We start from the raw sequence: 18383 nt of genomic DNA, 5'->3' as shown, positions 1-18383 counted from the left end.
CATGCACAAAAATAAACTCAAAATGGCTTAAAGACTTAAACATAAGACAAGACACCGTCAAACTCCTGGAAGAGAACATAGGCAAAACATTCTCTGACATCAACTGTACAAATGTTTTCTTAGGTCAGTCTCCCAAGGCAACAGAAATAAAAACAAAAAGAAACCAATGGGACCTAATCAAACTGTCAAGCTTTTTGCACAGCAAAGGAAACCATTAAAAAAAAAGAAAAAAAAAAAAAAAAAAAAAAGACAACCTATGGAATGGGAGAAAATAGTTTCAAACAATGCAACTGACAAGGGCTTAATCTCTAAAATATACAAACAACTTATACAACTCAACAGCAAAAAAACAAACAACCCAATTGAAAAATGGGCAAAAGACCTGAACGGACATTTCTCCAAAGAAGACATACAGATGGCCAACAAGCACATGAAAAAATGCTCAACATCACTGATTATTAGAGAAATGCAAATCAAAATTAAAATGAGGTACCACCTCCCATCAGTCAGAACGGCTGTCATAAGTAAGTCCACAGGTAAATGCTTGAGAGGGTGTGGAGAAAAGGGAACCCCTCCTACACTGTTGGTGGGATGTAAATTGGTATAACCACTATGGAAAGCAGTATGGATGTACCTTAGAAAACTAAATATAGAACTACCATACGACCCAGCAATCCCACTCTTAGGCATATATCCGGACAAAACTTTCCTTGAAAAAGACACATGCACCTGTATGTTCATGGCAGCACTATTCACAATAGCCAAGACACGGAAACAACCTAAAGGTCCATCGGCAGACGAATGACTTAAGAAGACGTGGTATAAATATACAATGGAACACTACTCAGCTATAAAAAGAAAATAATGCCATTTGCAGCAACATGGGTGGAACTAGAGACTCTCATACTAAGTGAAATAAGTCAAAAAGAGAAAGACAAATACCATATGATATCACTTATATCTGGAATCTAATATATGGTGCAAATAAACCCTTCCACAGAAAAGAAACTCATGGACTTGGAGAATAGACTTGTGGTTTCCAAGTGGGAAGGGGAGAGAGTGGGACGGACTGGGAATCTGGAGTTAACATATGCAAACTATTGCCTTTGGAATGGATAAGCAATGGGATCCTGCTGTATAGCACTGGGAACTATCCCTGGTCACTTATGATAGAAGATGATGGAGGACAATGTGAGAAAAAGAATATGTATGTGTGTGTGTGACTGGGTCACTTTTTGTATAGTAGAAAACTGACAGGATACTGAAATCAGCTATAATGGAAAAAATAAAAATCATTTAAAAAAAGACAAAAGGCTACATAAAGGTAATATATATCTTGTGGGGGTAGAAATAAAAATATTAAGAGAGCTCTGAGGCTGGAAGTTAAAGAAAACATTCCTATAATTTTCATTAGGGTTCTGTTAGCTCCAAAGGACCATTTGACAAGAGAAAAAAAACTCAAGGTCTGATAGATATCAGAAAAGTGAAATAGGATGCTGCATATGTTTGACAATGAAAGGCATATGCTCCAGAATCAGATTGTTGAGGTTTGAAATCAGGCTCTATCACTTACTACCTACTGTGACAATGTACCAGTTATATTAATTTTTTTTTTTTTCCTTTTTAGGGCTGCACCCAAGGCATATGGAAGTTCTCAGGCTAGGGGCCGAGTTGGACTTATAGCTGCTGGCCTATGCCACAGCCAGAGCAATGCAGGATCCAAGTCGCCTCCGTGGGCTATACCACAGCTCATAACAACACCGGATCCTTAACCCACTGAGCAAGGCTACAGATGGAACTCGCATCCTCATGGATACTAGACAGGTTCATTACCCTGAACCACAGTGGGAACTCCTAAAAAAAAAATTTTGTAAATAGAATCATTTCATGGCTTTATAATCAAATATGAAATGTCCTAGTAGTTACAGGAAAATGCCTTGGAAAGATTATAGGAATGATTTTTAGAGGCTAATATATGTAGAGAAAACAACATCACACAAACTCCTGGGTGATTTATCTAAGAGTACTAAGTAAAATAGATTTTTGCCAATTATGATAGAGTAATATGGACTAGATTTATTCTTCCATTTTAATCAACTATAACACCAAACAAAATATATGAAACAATGTTTTTAAGATACAGCAAGTAGCACAGGCCTGAGGCAAGTTCTGAGGATGCAGGGCAAGGAAAAGGAACACCAATATAGCTCAGTGGTCTTCATGTGTTGAGAAGAAAATGTTGAGAATTTAGGGACACTAAGGCAGCTAGAAACTGCAGGTCCCAGCGCCAGAAAGAAGAGAGCTACAAAGAGGGGAACTGTAGAGAGTTCCTCGGTGGCCTAGCAGTAAAGAATTCGGCATTGTCACTGCTGTGGCTCAGGCTGGATCTCTGGCCTGGTAATTTCTGCATGCTATGGGTATAGCCAAAAACAAAAACAAAAAAACAAAACAAAACAAAAAAACACCCTCCAAAAACAAAACAAAATAAAACCTTGGCATACAAAGAACCAGAAAAATATAACCTATACTGAAGAGAAAAATCAATCAATAAAAAGCAGACACAGAAATGACACAGTTAGACTTAATAGATAAAATCATTAAAAGAGCTACTATAAATATAGTAGCCTGTTTTCAAAAAGGTAGGCGTTCCCATTGTGGCTCAGCGTGTTAAGAAACCAGACTAGTATCCATGAGGATTGGGTTCAATGCCTGGCCTTGCTCAGTGGATTAAAGGATCCAGCACTGCCATGAGCTGTGGTGTTGGTTCAGATGCAGCTCACATCTGGCATTGCTGTGGCTGTGGTGTAGGCTGGTAGCTGCATCTCCAGTTTGACCCCTAGCCTGGGAACTTCCATACACCACAGATGCAGCCATTAAAAAAAAAGGTAGAAGAAAGCAATAGGCATGACAAGGAGAGAACCAAATCAAACTTCTAGATGGAATGTCTGAGACAAAAAAAAAAAGAAGTTCCCGTCGTGGCACAGTGGTTAACGAATCCGACTAGGAACCATGAGGTTGCGGGTTCGACTCCTGCCCTTGCTCAGTGGGTTAAGGATCCAACATTGCTGTGAGCTGTGATGTAGGTTGCAGACGCGGATAGGATCCCACGTTGCTGTTGCTGTGGCTCTGGCATAGGCCGGTGGCTACAGCTCCAATTCGACTCCTAGCCTGGGAACCTCCATGTGCCAAGGGATCGGCCCTAGAAAAGGCAAAAAAGACAGAAAAACAACAACATATATACGTATATACACATGACTGGGATTAACTGCATATAAGACACAGCAGAAAAAAGGACTCCTTAGCTTGAAGACACAGTAGTAAATACTATCCAAAATGGAAAAGAAGAAAAAGACTAGAAACAAAAAAGCAGAGTATTAGTGAACTGTGGGACAATTTTATAAACGGTCCAATATATAGGTACTTGGAGTCTCAGAATGAGAGAGAGGGACATGGGCAGAAAAAGTATTTGGAGAAATAATGGCCAAAAATTAGCTAAATTTGATGAAACCATTAACTCACAGATCAATGAGCTCAATGAATCTGAAGGCCAAGAAAGGAGAAAACACACTAGAGCACATCACAATCAAATGGCTTAAGACTAATGATAAAGAAAAAAACCCTAAGAATAAGAGAGGAGTTCCCTTGTGGCACAGTGGGTTAAGGACCTGTGGTTGAAACTGTAGTGGCTCCCATTGCTGCTGTGGCACAAGTTTAATCCCTGGCCTGGCCTATATATGCAAGTAGAATAAGAAGATATTTTAGCTAACTCTTGTGTTGATTTGTATTATAATACTCAACTAAAAATTAAACTAGCTTTTCCAGTAAGTTAGAATTTTCAAATTCAACATACTCAAAATTTGCAGTAGTCATTTTAGAATTTTTGGAACAGTCAAAATCTGCCTAAACTGAAGAATTATAATCATGTTGTGCAACAAGAAAAGCTGAAGAATATTAAATAATGACACCATAATAAATACCTTGTTTGTGGGCCAGAACTTTGTGTTTGCGCAACAAGAATTGGGGTTACCTCTCGACTATTTCCACTTTGTGAGAAGACAGACTTTGTTCCAGTTTGGCCGATTCTGGTAACAGACTGTAAAACACATAAGTCTAAGGTTTGTGAATTATATATTACACTGTAAATGATAAAAGGAATCATGATAGGTCCATTTACATTTTCCCAATGCAAGATTTCATAATATATTCCGTCATCTGAAAGCACAAACTATTAATGTCATATTTATGTCATTTTAAGTATTAATGTTATATGAGAATGAACATCAGCCTATTTCCTCACATTAATCTAAGTATTTTTACCTTTATACTACTCTTTCATCTTTCACTTTGGTTTCCAAGGAAAGGCTCAAAATTCCTAGAAGCCGCTTATTATAATTTCAGCTAAGGTAAGTGCTAAAAAACTTTAAGACAGCTACTATTCTCAAGATTTATTATTAAGCTAAGTATACACATTAAAACAAAACAAAACAAAACAAAAACCAGTTAAGACTTTACACCCCTTGACTCTTAGTAAAAACAGATCCACAGCAATTCACAGGAGATTAAAAAAAAATTCTGATTATATTTCAAATTCTAACAACACTGCCCTTAGAGTTAGTATTTCTTCTTTTTTTTTTTTTTTGCTTTTTAGGGCTGCACTCACGGCATATGAGGTTCCCAGGCTAGGGGTCTAATCGGAGCTGTTGCCGCTGGCCTATGCCACAGCCACAGCAACGCCAGATCTGAGCCATGTCTGTGACCTATACCACAGCTCACAGCAACGCCAGTTCCTTAACCCAATGAGCGAGGCCAGGGATCGAACCTGCAACCTCATGGTCACTAGTTGGATTCGTTTCCGCTGGACCACACAGGAACTCCAAGAATGAGTACTTCTTTCTGATGTGTTCAGTCTTCTATTAACTGCTCTCTGCTTGCCCCTTCTATTTTCTCTAATTTATCACCTTATTTCTATTTATTTTCATCACTTGGCTTCTTTATAAAGTGACCTCTGACTATTATGTCAGTGGATTATTAAAAAAATTTTATTACCCGAGTTCCGGTCCTGGCTCAGTGGTTAACAAACCCGACTAGTATCCATGAGGACTTAGGTTCAATCCCTGGACTTGCTCAGTGCGTTAAGGATCTGGCATTGTAAGCTGTGGTGTAGGTCACAGACCCGGCTCAGATCCTGGGTTGCTGTGGTTGTGGTGTAGGCCGGCAGCTACAGCTCCGATTTGACCACTAGCCTGGGAACCTCCATATGCCAAGGGTGTAGCCCTAAAAAAATACAAAAAAAACCCCCCAAAAACAAAAAAAAAATTACTAAATAAATTTCTCCAAAACTAACTCTTACTGTGATAGTCACTGCACATAATTCTCAAATTGCACATTATTAACACTCACTAATAATCACCTTCTCACCACATAGGAAAGCCTTAATTTGGCCGTTTCTGCCCTTTTTTTTAGGGCCGCACCTGTGGCATATGGAAGGCCAGGGGTTGAATCGGGGTCCTACACCACAGCCACAGCAACGCCACAGCAGTGTGGGATCTGAGCTACCTCTGTGACCTATGCCACAGTTCATGGTAATGCCAGATCCTTAACCCACTGAGTGAGACCAGGGATCGAACCCACATACTCATGGATACTAGTTACTGCTGAGCGACAATGGGAACTGCCACTTTCTGCATTTAACATCATTGGTCATGCATGCCCTCCTTTTTCAAAGTTGTGTAACTTCCAAAATAGTATAATATCTTGATTATTTGTCCTACCACTTCACTTGCTGGCCATTCTTTCTTTTACTGTTTTATATTAAATTCCTTAGCTATTCTCTCTTTCTCTCGGAGAGCCTGGACATTTTAACTCTTCAGTTATTATTTCTATCACCTGGCCATATTCTTTCCTCTATAATGAATTACCCACTGAATATCTCCACCTAATATATCACCACCTTACAATAAAACTTTTATAATTGTTTCTTCTCCTCCTCCAGATTGAGACCTCTACATTCACCCAAGGGACAAAACTGAAAAGTCAATTCTGGCCCTTTCTTATTCAACAAAGAACTACCTACTGAACTCACTACTCAGTTTGATATTTTTAGGTCAGACCTAGAAGTATGTAGCTTTTTCAGGCATGTCTTATGATAGAGTAAGGCAAGACCAGAGACAGAAGAGGTTGAGACAGGAGGTGGCTTTTACTATTTGGGCGCTGAAATCACGTACCTATTCACTGTCTAACTTGTCCTTAATTACTCTGACTCACCTGGTTCTGGCCTACTTCACCTGGCATGCTAACTACCATCCTACTATGCCTTCTCATGACTGTAATAAACTAATTTCCACAATTATATTTCACTCCCATATAACAGCAGGTAGTTGACAACTTTAAAAAATCAATTTAAAATAATCCAAGCATTAACTACTAAGTCCCTTTTTTACCACTCTTGTAGTTCCTATTATCACTCATTAAGAAGCTATCATGGGGAGTTCCCATTGTGGTGTGGTGGAAACGAATCCGATTATTAACCATAAGGTTGTGGGTTCAATCCCTGGCCTTGCTCAGTGGATTAAGGCTCAGGTGTTGCTGTGAGCTGTGGTGTAGGCTGGCAGCTGTCGCTCCCAGTTGACCCCTACCTAGCCTAGGAACCTCCATATGCCTCAGGTACAGACCTAAAAAGCCAAAAAAAAAAAAAAAAAAAAAAAAAAAAAGAAGCTATCATGGAAAAAATTTTGCAGGAGTTCTCTTATGGCACAGTGGGTTAAGGATTCAGCGTTGTCAGCAGCTTCGGTCATTGCTGTGGCTCCGGTTTGATCCCTGGCCTGGGTACTTCCACATGCTGTAGGTGTGGCAAAAAAAAATTTTTTTTGTAGACTCAAGAGTAAAAGAGTAAAAACAAAAAGAGATGTCTCCAAGAGGGTAAAGGACCTATAGCAGTCATTCGCATACCAGTATGACTCATCTAGCTTCCATTTCTTGGCAATAGGCATTTTATATAACCTAGTTTAACTCTCACATAAGATATGCTGCACCACAGATATGTTTTAAGTAAATGGCACTTTCTGGTTGCAGTATTTACTCTAAGGATACTGTCAAACACTTTTCATTTTACTACAAATTTACTCCCCATCTATGAGGATCCATCATAGAAATTTTATTATCAGAAATGGATGGCTTTATGTGAGTCAATTTTTTTTATGTTAATATTTAGTACAATTAAAAAGCAAACACAGGCATTCTCCTTGTGGCTCAGTGGGTGAAGAACCCGACTAGTATCCATGAGGATGTAGGTTTGATCCCTGGGCTCGCTCAATGGGTTAAGGATCCAGCATTGCTCAAGCTGCAGCATAAGTCACAGATGTGGCTCAGATCCGGCATTTGCTGTGGCTGTGGCATAGGCCAGCAGCTGCGGCTCTGATTTGACAGCTAGCCTGGGAACTTCCACATGCTGTAGGTGCGGCCCTAAATAGAAAAAGAAAAACAAAAACCCAAACATAGTGGCGGGGACAAGTAAAAATTACGGCAGGTATAATTTCTGTTAAAAAAAAAGAAATTAAAAGTAAAAATCTGAATGTTTATTTAGCTATATGTTGAAATAAACTATACTTGTGAGTTATAAACTTATGTGGCCAAAGGAGCAACCTGCTTTGTGTCTCCTGCTATAACCAGGAAGCTATGATAATGATGACCTTCTACATTTAGATCAATAACTCTAAGGCAACATCAATTAAATAAAGTTAGATTCTCTCTGAAATTGCCTTTAACAGATTGGAATTTTAAATGAATTTCTTTCATCAGTACCAAAACTGTATTTTTTACATGGAAAATACCTTTTTTGAAGGGGCTCCGGTGGATGGCACGTCAATTACAGAAGATGTATTAGTGTAGTTTTGTAAATAGGATCCATCTCCAGGACTTGGGGTTTCTAATGGCAAAATCCCAAAACTGAGAAGAGGTTGAAATCAAGGTGTCAAAAAGTCATCAAGGCATATATAAAGCAGCAGTATACTTAAATTAGAAGGTCTAAAAGGAAAAGAATGGCAAATCAGTCTTGGGGGCATTTAGATCTGAGGGGTAGATTAAAAATAAGCTGTGAATTCAGACTATTCCACCCACCATAACTAAAATTAAAATTAAAAATCAAAGAAGGAACTAAATTGAGTGGCAACTGCTGATCTCAGGAGATTTATTAGAAATAAAGAGTGGCTTTAAATTATCATATTACTTCAAATTCTTGGAATTTATGGGATTTAGACCCTATTACAGAGAAAGTGTCTCTAGAGACCAATGAATCCATCTGTGGATTCAATGAGTTTTGTAACCTTAGGGTCATACTATTTTAGCAGCTACATGGCCCCAGGACCCAATTCATAGTCTGTTCTAGCGTATAACTTTTTGATTATTTTGGCTAGGCATCCCCTGGGCTGAGTTTCTATATTTATACACACACACACATATATATATATATTTCTGATAATTTTGACAATATATTTCATATTGATAGGTGTTAACCCTTCCTCCATGTTTTGGAACACAGCACTTTAACAATAACCATTGCTGTCACTCTGATTATATCATAAATATTACATTTCAAAAGGTTCACTGTTATTCACTGATACCCAGTCATAATAAATACAGTATCTCTTAATGAATACACCAGCTGAATAAGGCATTCTTTCTTTTTCTTTTTTTTCCTTCCCTTTCTTGGCTGCACCCACAGCATATGGAAGTTCTCAGGCCAGGGACTGAATCCAAGCCATATCTGTGACCTATGCCATAGCTGCGGCAACACGGAATCCTAAACCCACTGCACCAGGTCGAGATTGAACTGGCAATGCCACAGAGACAAGCCAGATCATTAACCCACTGGGCCATAGCGGGAACTCTTGAATAAGGCATTCGTAAGTTTTTTTTTTTTTGGTCTGTCTTTTTGCCTTTTCTAGGACTGCTCCCCGGCACATGGAGGTTCCCAGGCTAGGAGTCAAATTGGAGCTGTAACCACCGGCCTACGCCAGAGCCACAGCAATGCAGGATCTGAGCCGTTTCTGCGACCTACACCATAGCTCACGGCAATGCCAGATCCTTAACCCACTGAGCAAGGTCAGGGATCGAACTTGCAACCTCATGGTTTCTAGTCAGATTCGTTAACCACTGAGCCATGACGGGAACTCCAAGGCATTCTTAAGTTTTAAAAATTTCTCCAATATTTAATATGAAATTTTTATCACAGGGGTTGCATTTATTTCACTTCATTTTCTGAAAATCGAAAAGGTTCATTATTGACTTATTAAATACTTTTATTTTCATTATGATTTAGAAGTTTGCTGTTCATATTAATTTATATTACTAATAACAGGAATTACTGTATGATCATTTAATATCATAGCACATTTTAAAGTATCTTCTATTTGTCTTACCTTGGGGTTAATGGGCTAAGAGCAGTTGGTCCTCCTAACAAACTTCGACCAGTTTTTGGTTTATTTTGAACCTGTTTAGATAATATGGAAGTTCCTGTTCCAAGAGGGACAGTATCTGGTGAAATTACAGCTGAATCAATATAAGATACTGAGGAATCTGTATTCAAGGAGTACTTTGAATTGGAAGATTCTAAATTCAGTCTGTTTAATTCCTGAAACAGAAAATTTCTACCATGTCATTTACAATACGTTATGGAGTTCAGATCATTGTTTTTCATTTTCACAATATTTCAAACACCAGTGTATGATACACTTACAATTGTGTCCTGGGGTGTTTCTGTAAGAACTGTCTCAGGCTGTCTGTGAGATAAACTATGATTAGATACTAGTGTTGTGCAAGAGTTGGGCAGACAGTTGCTAAAGTTCTGTAGAGATGTTAACTTAAATGTTTGGTCAGGATCTGGCTTTTCACCTGTGAAGGGAAAAAAAAAAAGCTTGCCTTTGAGGAAATGAGGATTAAAGTTCTTTTCAAGCATGCAAAAATCAGCGGAAATAAGGCCTTATCTAGAGTTTTACAGTTCTGTTTGTTTTAATGAATCAGATTTTATCTCCCATAAGCCCACCCATTAATTTATTATAAAAATTCACTAAGATAAAGCTATAAATTTAAAATTTGGGAAATAAAACTAAATTGCAATGACATTGACTTTAAGTATAATAAATCACAGAAAATGCAAATGTCTGTGTTTGTTTTAAAGCAGAAAGCAACTATATCTCATTTTGCTCAAGGTAAGAAGTGAGGGTGGAGAGGTGAAACCTTGTAGAAATCGTATTAGTTTTAAGCACTTTTCTCTATATAGACACAACAATGTTTTTAAATGATCCTTCATGTATCCTACAGCATATATACTGAGATACTTTTTTCCCATATTACCAAGGTCTTATTTATAGAACATTTTCTGCTCTGGGCATTCTATTAATTTCTTTTCTTATCCAGAAAGCTATTTCAGCTAGTGTTATACTCACAATAAAACTCAAGACACAAGAAAGGCCACATTTATTCCTGAAACATATGACTCTACCTTATTTCTTATTCTCAATTTTAAAACTCCTTAACTTTGAAAATTTTTTTCTTGAGGATAGGTAATTTGTATCATTCTCCAAAAATGAAGCAGGGGAAAAAAAAGAGGAAGAAGAAATGGGAGAATCCTCCTCCAGCCACCCCTACAAACCTACCTATTTCACATAATGATTCAAAGGGGGACCAGAGGAAAGGATTTAAACTAAGGCTCTTTTGGTAACATTCTGATCCTTTGGCAAGTCGATCTGTCTTGCTGTAAAGACAAACAAATAGATTAGATAAGCTACAAAACCTTTTAAAGACGTCTATTACAGTACACCTGAAACTAATACAACATTGTAAGGTAACTATACTCTAATAAAATTTAAAAAGAAATCTATTATAAAGAAACTTTTGATATAAAAAATCAGGGAAATCTTATGTAAGTTTTAAGAATATTCTTCTATTCTTCCTTAAATTATCAATTTCTCCTTTTTTTTTAGGGCCATACCTGTAGCATATGGAAATTCCAGGCTAGGGGTTGAATCAGAGCTGCAGCTGCTGGCCTACACCACAGCCACAGCAACTCCAGATCAGATCAGAGTCACATCTGCGACCCACACCACAGCTCACAGCAATGTTGGATCCTCAACCCACTGAACAAGGCCAGGGATCAAACCCGCAACCTCATGGACACTAGTTGGGTTTATTAGCACTTAGCCACAATGGAAATCCCAATATCTCTTTCTTACCATCTTCCAATCTCTATTATTTGTGGCAGTTCAAGTTAAAAGTCAGTTGAAAGCAAACAGAATATGAATTGAAAGGAATGTAAATCATTGCCCTGTTAAATATGAAAATTGCTTTCAATTTCCTGTCTGTTAGAATTACTGAAGGAGGTATCGAAACGCCCAAATGTTTCAGTCTTAGTCTTGATTTTAAAAATAACCCCAGTAGCAATGCTGAAAGTGACTTAAATGCTTTAAATAAAGGATATTGAAATGATCAGATTTTTTTTTTTTAACAAAGTAGAGGCGGTAGCTCTTAATGAATTATGTTTTTTTCTAAATCAAGTGTATAATGGCTTACATTTAGAATATAGAGGAGTTCCCATCATAGCGCAGCGGAAACGAATCCAACTAGAAACCATGAGGTTGCAGGTTCGATCCCTGGCCTTGCTCAGTGGGTTAAGGATCCCAAGTTTCCATGACCTGTGGTGCAGGTCGCAGATGTGGCTCAGATCTGGCATTGCTGTGGCTGTGGTGTAGGCCAGTGGCAACATCTCCGACTAGACCCCTAGCCTGGGAACCTCCATATGCCCTGGGTGAGGCCCTAAAAAAAAAAAAAAAAAAAAAAAAAGACGGAATATAGAAACATTTCTGGGATCCTATATACTTGAAACAATCTGAAAACTATTAGAACAGCACTGCTGCCTCCCTAGCTTTTAAATGGGAGGGGAGAAAAAATAAAAAAGTAAAAGGAGAAAAAAAAGTAGGAGGGAAGATGGGATTGAGGGTTAACTTATTTAGTGAGACTTGTTGGAGTTTTCAGGTTAAAAAAATACTGTTCACGCTGGTCTAAGGTCAAAATTCATTATCTAATAGGAAAAAAATATTATGATACAGTAATTCTTCTAAAAAACTAAGGCTTTATAAAGGACCAAATGGATTCTAACTTAGATTTTCAAAAGCAACTAACAATTAAAACATGTAATCTGCTTATGCGCTGTCAGTGTATCTCACTGAACCAAAAAGATCTCCTTAGGAAACTAGAATAAATGATGTATCAAAGTCTATACCTAAGGAGTATAGCCTAGTGGGTTAAGAATCCAACTGCAGGAGTTCCCGTCGTGGCGCAGTGGTTAACTAGGAACCATGAGGTTGCAGGTTCAGTCCCTGCCCTTGCTCAGTGGGTTAACGATGATCCGGCGTTGCCGTGAGCTGTGGTGTAGGTTGCAGACGCGGCTCGGATCCCGCGTTGCTGTGGCTCTGGCGTAGGCTGGCAGCTCAGCTCCGATTCGACCTCTAACCTGGGAACCTCCATATGCCGTGGGAACGGCCCAAAGAAATAGCAAAAAGACAAAACAAACAAACAAACAAAAAAAACAAAAAACAAAGAATCCAACTGCAGCAGCAAAGGTCACTGCATAAGCATGGGTCAATCTCTGACCTGGCTCAGTGGGTTAAAGGATCTGGCATTGCTGAAGCTGTAGTCTAATTCACAGCTGTGGGTCGGTTTCAATCCCCAGCCTGGGATCTTCCATATACTGGGGGGATGGCCATTAAAAAAAAGTCTATACCTGGAGTTCCTGATGTAGTGTAGCAGAAACGAATCTAAGAATCATGAGGTTGTGGGTTCCATCCCTGGCCTCGCTCAGTGGGTAAGTGTCTGGTGTTGCTGTGAGATGTGGTGTAGGTTGCAGATGCAGCTCAGATCCTGTGTTGCTGTGGCTGTGGTGCAGGCTGGCAGCTGTAGCTCTGATTCAACCTCTAGCCTGGGGACTTCCATATTCCACAGGAGTGGCCCTAAAAAGCAAAAAAAAAAAAACAAAAAAAACCCACCCTCTATATCTAAGGGGTGTTTAGACAAAATTTCTTTTTTTTTTTGGTCTTTTTGCCTTTTCTAGGGCCACTCCCGTGGCATATGGAGGTTCCCAGGCTAGGGGTCGAATCGGAGCTGTAGTCCCCGGCCTACACCAGAGCCACAGCAACGCGGGATCCGAGCCGCGTCTGCAACCTACACCACAGCTCACGACAACGCCGGATCGTCAACCCACTGAGCAAGGGCAGGGACCGAACCCGCAAGCTCGTGGTTCCTAGTCGGATTCGTTAACCACTGCGCTACGACGGGAACTCCTACACAAAATTTCTTAAAGGTGTAATTGTCACAAGAATGATAAAATCATGATTAGATTAGGAAGATGTAGTATATATACACAATGGAATACTACTCAGCCATAAAAAAGAATGAAATAATGTCATTTGTAGCAACATGGATGGAACTAGAGACTCTTATACTGAGTGAAGTAAGTCAGAAAAAGGCAAATACCATATGATATCACTTATATCTGGAATCTAATATATGGCACAAATGAACCTTTTCACAGAAAAGAAAAGCATGGACTTGGAGAATAGACCTGTGGTTGCCAAGGGGGAGGGGGAGGGAGTGGGGTGGATTGGGAGCTTGGGGTTAATAGATGCAGACTATTGCCTTCGGAATGGATTAGCAATGAGATCCTGCTGTGTAGCTATGTCTAGTCACTTATGGTGGAGCATGATAATGTGCAAAAATGGAATGTATACTTGTATGTGTAACTGGGTCACCATGCTGTACAGCAGAAAAAATTTTATTGGGGAAATAACAAAAAAAAAAAAGAATGATAAAATCATTTACCATGGATAGAAGAGTAACTAAATAATAGGAAACAAAGAGTATTTTTTCAAAGTAATAGGAGTGGAAAGTGGCAAATCACTGCTTGGTAACTTTTAACATAAGGCTAGGAAAGGAAAAGTATGGTGAAATCTCAGTGTTTGTGGATTATCTCAAGCTTCCAACAATGCTTACTGCTTCTCACCTAAACTAACTCATGTTATATAGCTCCTTCATCTATGTAACTAACCATGGTTTGCATATTTATTTTTTCATGTGTGCTCTCTTGCAATTGATTATAAGCTTTCTGAGGACATGAAATTAGATTTATCTTTTATTTTGGCCACCCAAAGGCCTATGGAGCTTCCAGGCCAGGGATCAGATCCAAGCCACAGCTGCAAACTAAGCCACAGTTGCGGTAACGTTGATCCTTATTGTGCTGTGCCGAGGATCGAACCCGCATCCCGGCGCTCCCAAGATGCTGCAGATCCCATTGAGCCACAGAAGGAGCTCCATATTCCTTATTTTTACATTATCTCTTTCCTGTTTTCAATAACCTCATTCCCTTGCTTTGCTTGTACAATGCAACATAAAATAGGCACTTTAATACTTTTAAAAGTTGCACTGAGTAGACTGTATGAATTACTAAATAATAATAGGCCAGAAAAGTGGGGGACAAACTGTTTCAGCAAAGATAAAATAATCTATTAAAATATTATGAAAATGTAAGAGGTGATTGATTGTGATGAAAATTTCTTCTCCGGTATTATTTAAATTTTATTTTCTTTTTTACATTAGCAAAAGGTAAATTTTCTTAAACCTCTGATAAGTTGGCAGGGCTGATTTTTTTTTCTTCCTTTTTTGGCTATATCCACAGCATATGGAAGTTCCTGGGCCAGGGACTGAATCCAAGCTGCATCTGCAATCTATGCCACAGCTATGGCAATGCTGGGTCCTTATCCCACTGTGATGGGCTGGGAGGTCAGACCATTAATCCACTGTGCCAGAGCAGAAGGCCATGATCTGATTAGTAGTCCAGAAAATGAAAGAAATTTAAACAAAATGTCTGCTAAGAAGAGATCAGATACACATGTGCATGCGCAGGCACGTGCACACACATCGATAAATACTGGTGTGTGTAAATAATATAAACGCTAATTGGGGAAGAAGGCAGAGTGGAATTATAATAACTGAATCTGGGAGATAGATCTCTATTCAACAGAAAGAGAAACTGCTTGGAGTGTTCCAACTTTAGATTTTTTTTTTAAACTAAAATTCAGAAAGGAGTTTTTCAAAGAATTGGGATAATAAAATTATTTAAATGGCACTGCAAAGAAATAGGTTAATCTAAGGACCAGACTTAGGATCAATTGTGTCCTAAAGATGGAAGTCTTATGTGCTGTTGTAGACAAAAAGATCGATGAAGTATCTATCGAATTACTAGAGATAAAGATAACCATAACAAGCTGTAGCTACAAAACTGCATATATGTATGTATCTAGATTACTGTGCGCCACTTTGGTTGCAAGACAGGCAGATGATGGCTAAAATGAAAAGCCAAAGCCAGTTTTTGGAGCAGGGTTGTGCCACATTGGATACTTAACTGTTTTTTTTTTTTTTTTTTGGCCGTGCCTATGGCATGCATAAATTCCCAGGCCAGGGACTGAATCCATGCCATAGCAGTGACCCAAGCCACAGCAGTGACACTGGATTCTTAACTGCTAGGCCACCAGGGCACTCCATGGATACTTAAAGTTTTAATCTTTATGATGAATAAAAATAACTTATTTCTACAAAGAAGGTGAAAAACCTTCCTTCCTCATGGTTAGGACCTGACACAACTGTACCTTCTAAAAGGATCACTTCAAAACAAGTGATCTTGTTTTAAAATAGTAATACATATACAGCATTTTTGTGATTTAACACATTCTCCTACTTTGTTTTAGTAAACTTTATTTTGAAATAATTTTAGACTCCTAAAGAAGTTATAAAAATAGTATAGAGTTCCCATGTACTCCTACACCCAACTACTCTCGATAGTAACTTATATAATCACATTACAATTATCAAAACTGGGAAATTCACAGTAGTATAACATTGTAAACTAAACCACAGACTTAATTTGGATTGCAGCGTTTTTACTTGCATTCGTTTGTGTAGTTTTATGAAATTTTTATCACATGTAAAGATTTGTGTAACTAACACTACAATCAGGATATAGAACTGCTCCAACATCCCAAAGAAAATCCATCAACTACCTCTTTATAGCCACACCACTGCCCCATCTTTAACCTCTGAGAGCCTCTGATTTGTCTATTATTCTAATTGTGTCATAACAATGTTATGTAAATAAAATCATATAGTATGTAAAATTTTGAAACTGGCCTTTTTCACTTGCCATAATACCCTTGAAATCTATCCACATTATTATGTTTATCAATAGTTTGTGCCTCTTTATTGCTGAGTAGTTCATTGTATGAATGTAATTTTTATTCATTCACCCACTGAATTTGAGTTGATCTTATTCTGGAGCTTTTACAAAGAAAGCTGTTATGAATATTCACACACAAGTAGCATTTTACATTCTCACCAACGATGTATGAGAAATTCCATTGCTCTGCATCCTCATTAGCAATTGGTTCTGTCAGTAATTTTAATTTTAGCCATTTTAATAGGCATGTAGTGACTTCTAATGGTAGTATTTTAGGTTTTTTGTTCTGGCCATACCCATAGTATGAAGAAGTTCCCAGGACAAGGATTGAACCCACACCACAGCAGTGCCACATTGGATCCTCAACCCACTAAGCCACCAGGGAACTCCTCTAATGGTAGTTTTTATTTGCCTTTCCTTAATGGCTAATGACTTGGTACACTTTTTCATATGTTTATTTACCATCCACATACCCTCTTTGGTAAAGTGCCCATTTAAGTACTTTGCCCATTTCCTAATTTCTAATTTTCTTCTTTAGGACCATACCCATGGCATATGGAAGTTCTCAGGCTAGGGGTTGAATCTGAGCTGCAGCTGCCGGCCTATACCACAGCCACAGCAATGCCAGATCCAAGCCACATGTGTGACCTCCACCACAGCTCACAGCAATGCTGGATCCCTAATCCACTAGTGGGGCCAGGAATTGAACCCATGTCTTCAAGGATACTACTCATTGGGTTGGTTAACTCTGAGCTACAATGGGAATTACCCTAATTTCTAATTTCCTTGATACTGAGAAGTCAAAGAAATAAAAAAGACTTTTCTATCAAGTTTCTCTGTTACTATCTTACCTCTATTCTTAGGCAGTAGTGATTTTTCCCTCATTTAAACAAAATACTGCTCAAATTTATCATAGCACTTTTCAATGATAAAAATTTATAAACTTTTTTTTTTTCTTGTGTTTTAGGGCCGCACCCACAGCATATGGAGGTTCCCAGGTTAGGGGTTGAATCAGAGCTGTAGTTGCTGGCCTACACCACAGTCACAGCAACGCCAAATCCAAGCTGCATCTGTGACCTACACCACAGCTCACCACAACAGCAGATCCTTAACCCACTGAGTGAGGCCTGGGATCAAATCTGCGTCTTCATGGATACTAGTCAGATTCATTTCTATTCAGCCATGGAGGGAACTCCAAAATTTATATTTTTATTTCCTGCTTCTCTCCTCCTACTTTATTATAAACTTTTGGGGGAGGGAGAAGGGGATGGTGAGTTATTTACCTTTACATTCCTAGTGCAAAGTATGGTGTTTAGCTATAATAGGAGATGGATTTTCAGGTTTTTTGAATAAATGACAAGAATCATAGTTATATGAACTAATACATCACTCCAAGTCCTTCTATTAAGATAAATGAAGATGTTGATATTGTATCTTTACTTACTCAAAAGAGTGATGCCATCCGAAAATGAGCTCCAAATTTCAGCAAATAATTTATTTTATTCAAAAAGACATTTTCAGGAGTTCCCGTTGTGGCTCTGTGGTTAATGAATCAGACTAGGAACCATGAGGTTGTGGGTTTGATCCCTGGCCTTGTTCAGTGGGTTAAGGATCTGGTGTTGCTGCGAGCTGTGGTGTAGGTTGTAGACATGGCTCAGATCCTGCATTGCTGTGGCTCTGGCATGGGCTAGTGGCTATAGCTCCGATTGGACTCCTAGCCTGGGAACCTCCATATGCTGTGGGTGTGGCCCTGGAAAAGACAAAAAAGACAAAAAGACAAAAAAAAAAAAAAAAAAAAAAAAAAAAAAAGACACTTTCATTTTTTTTTTAAAACTACTATTTAAACTAGAATCAATCTATCTTAAAACAGATGCTAACCTAATTCTTAGAAAAGAAATCCTTAAACATTTCCCCCACATTCCACAAATGACATTTACACGAGATAGCCTCCCATGGGCAGCTAAACAATTCCTATTACTTAATTACTCCCCAACTTAGAGTATTTCAGAATAAAAATCAGAGAGAACAAAATTATTATAACAACTCTGAATTCATTCTCACTTGCTTTTACAAGACAATTTAAATACATGTAAATAAATTTTAAATA

General features: G+C 38.5%; 1 protein-coding gene across 17 annotated transcripts in view; it reads right to left on the bottom strand.

Moving 5' to 3' along the window:
- Positions 1 to 18383, bottom strand: part of CDC27 (cell division cycle 27) — a 71340-nt gene that overhangs the window by 33463 nt on the left and 19494 nt on the right. For 11 of the 17 annotated variants that reach the window (XR_002337068.2, XR_002337069.2, XM_084984120.1 and 8 more), the window contains 5 exons: positions 10653 to 10750; positions 9734 to 9888; positions 9417 to 9628; positions 7830 to 7944; positions 3978 to 4093 (listed from right to left, as the gene is read on the bottom strand). Coding sequence is in view for 7 of the 17 variants with exons in the window: in XM_003131307.6 (XP_003131355.2) it covers positions 3978 to 4093; positions 7830 to 7944; positions 9417 to 9628; positions 9734 to 9888; positions 10653 to 10750 (696 nt within the window). In the remaining 10 variants the exon portion in view is untranslated. Of the gene's footprint in view, positions 1 to 3977; positions 4094 to 7829; positions 8023 to 9416; positions 9629 to 9733; positions 9889 to 10652; positions 10751 to 18383 lie in introns of all 17 variants that reach the window. The other 6 variants (XM_084984121.1, XM_084984126.1, XM_084984119.1 and 3 more) reach the window with 1 other exon arrangement.

This window comes from Sus scrofa, chromosome 12, assembly GCF_054392235.1.
Source record: "Sus scrofa isolate SSC_HxYL_T2T_F1_AM1 chromosome 12, Sscrofa_HxYL_maternal_Yorkshire_Landrace_v2.0, whole genome shotgun sequence".
Classification (NCBI taxonomy): domain Eukaryota; kingdom Metazoa; phylum Chordata; class Mammalia; order Artiodactyla; family Suidae; genus Sus; species Sus scrofa.
This window is presented reverse-complemented; position numbering and strand designations above follow the sequence as displayed.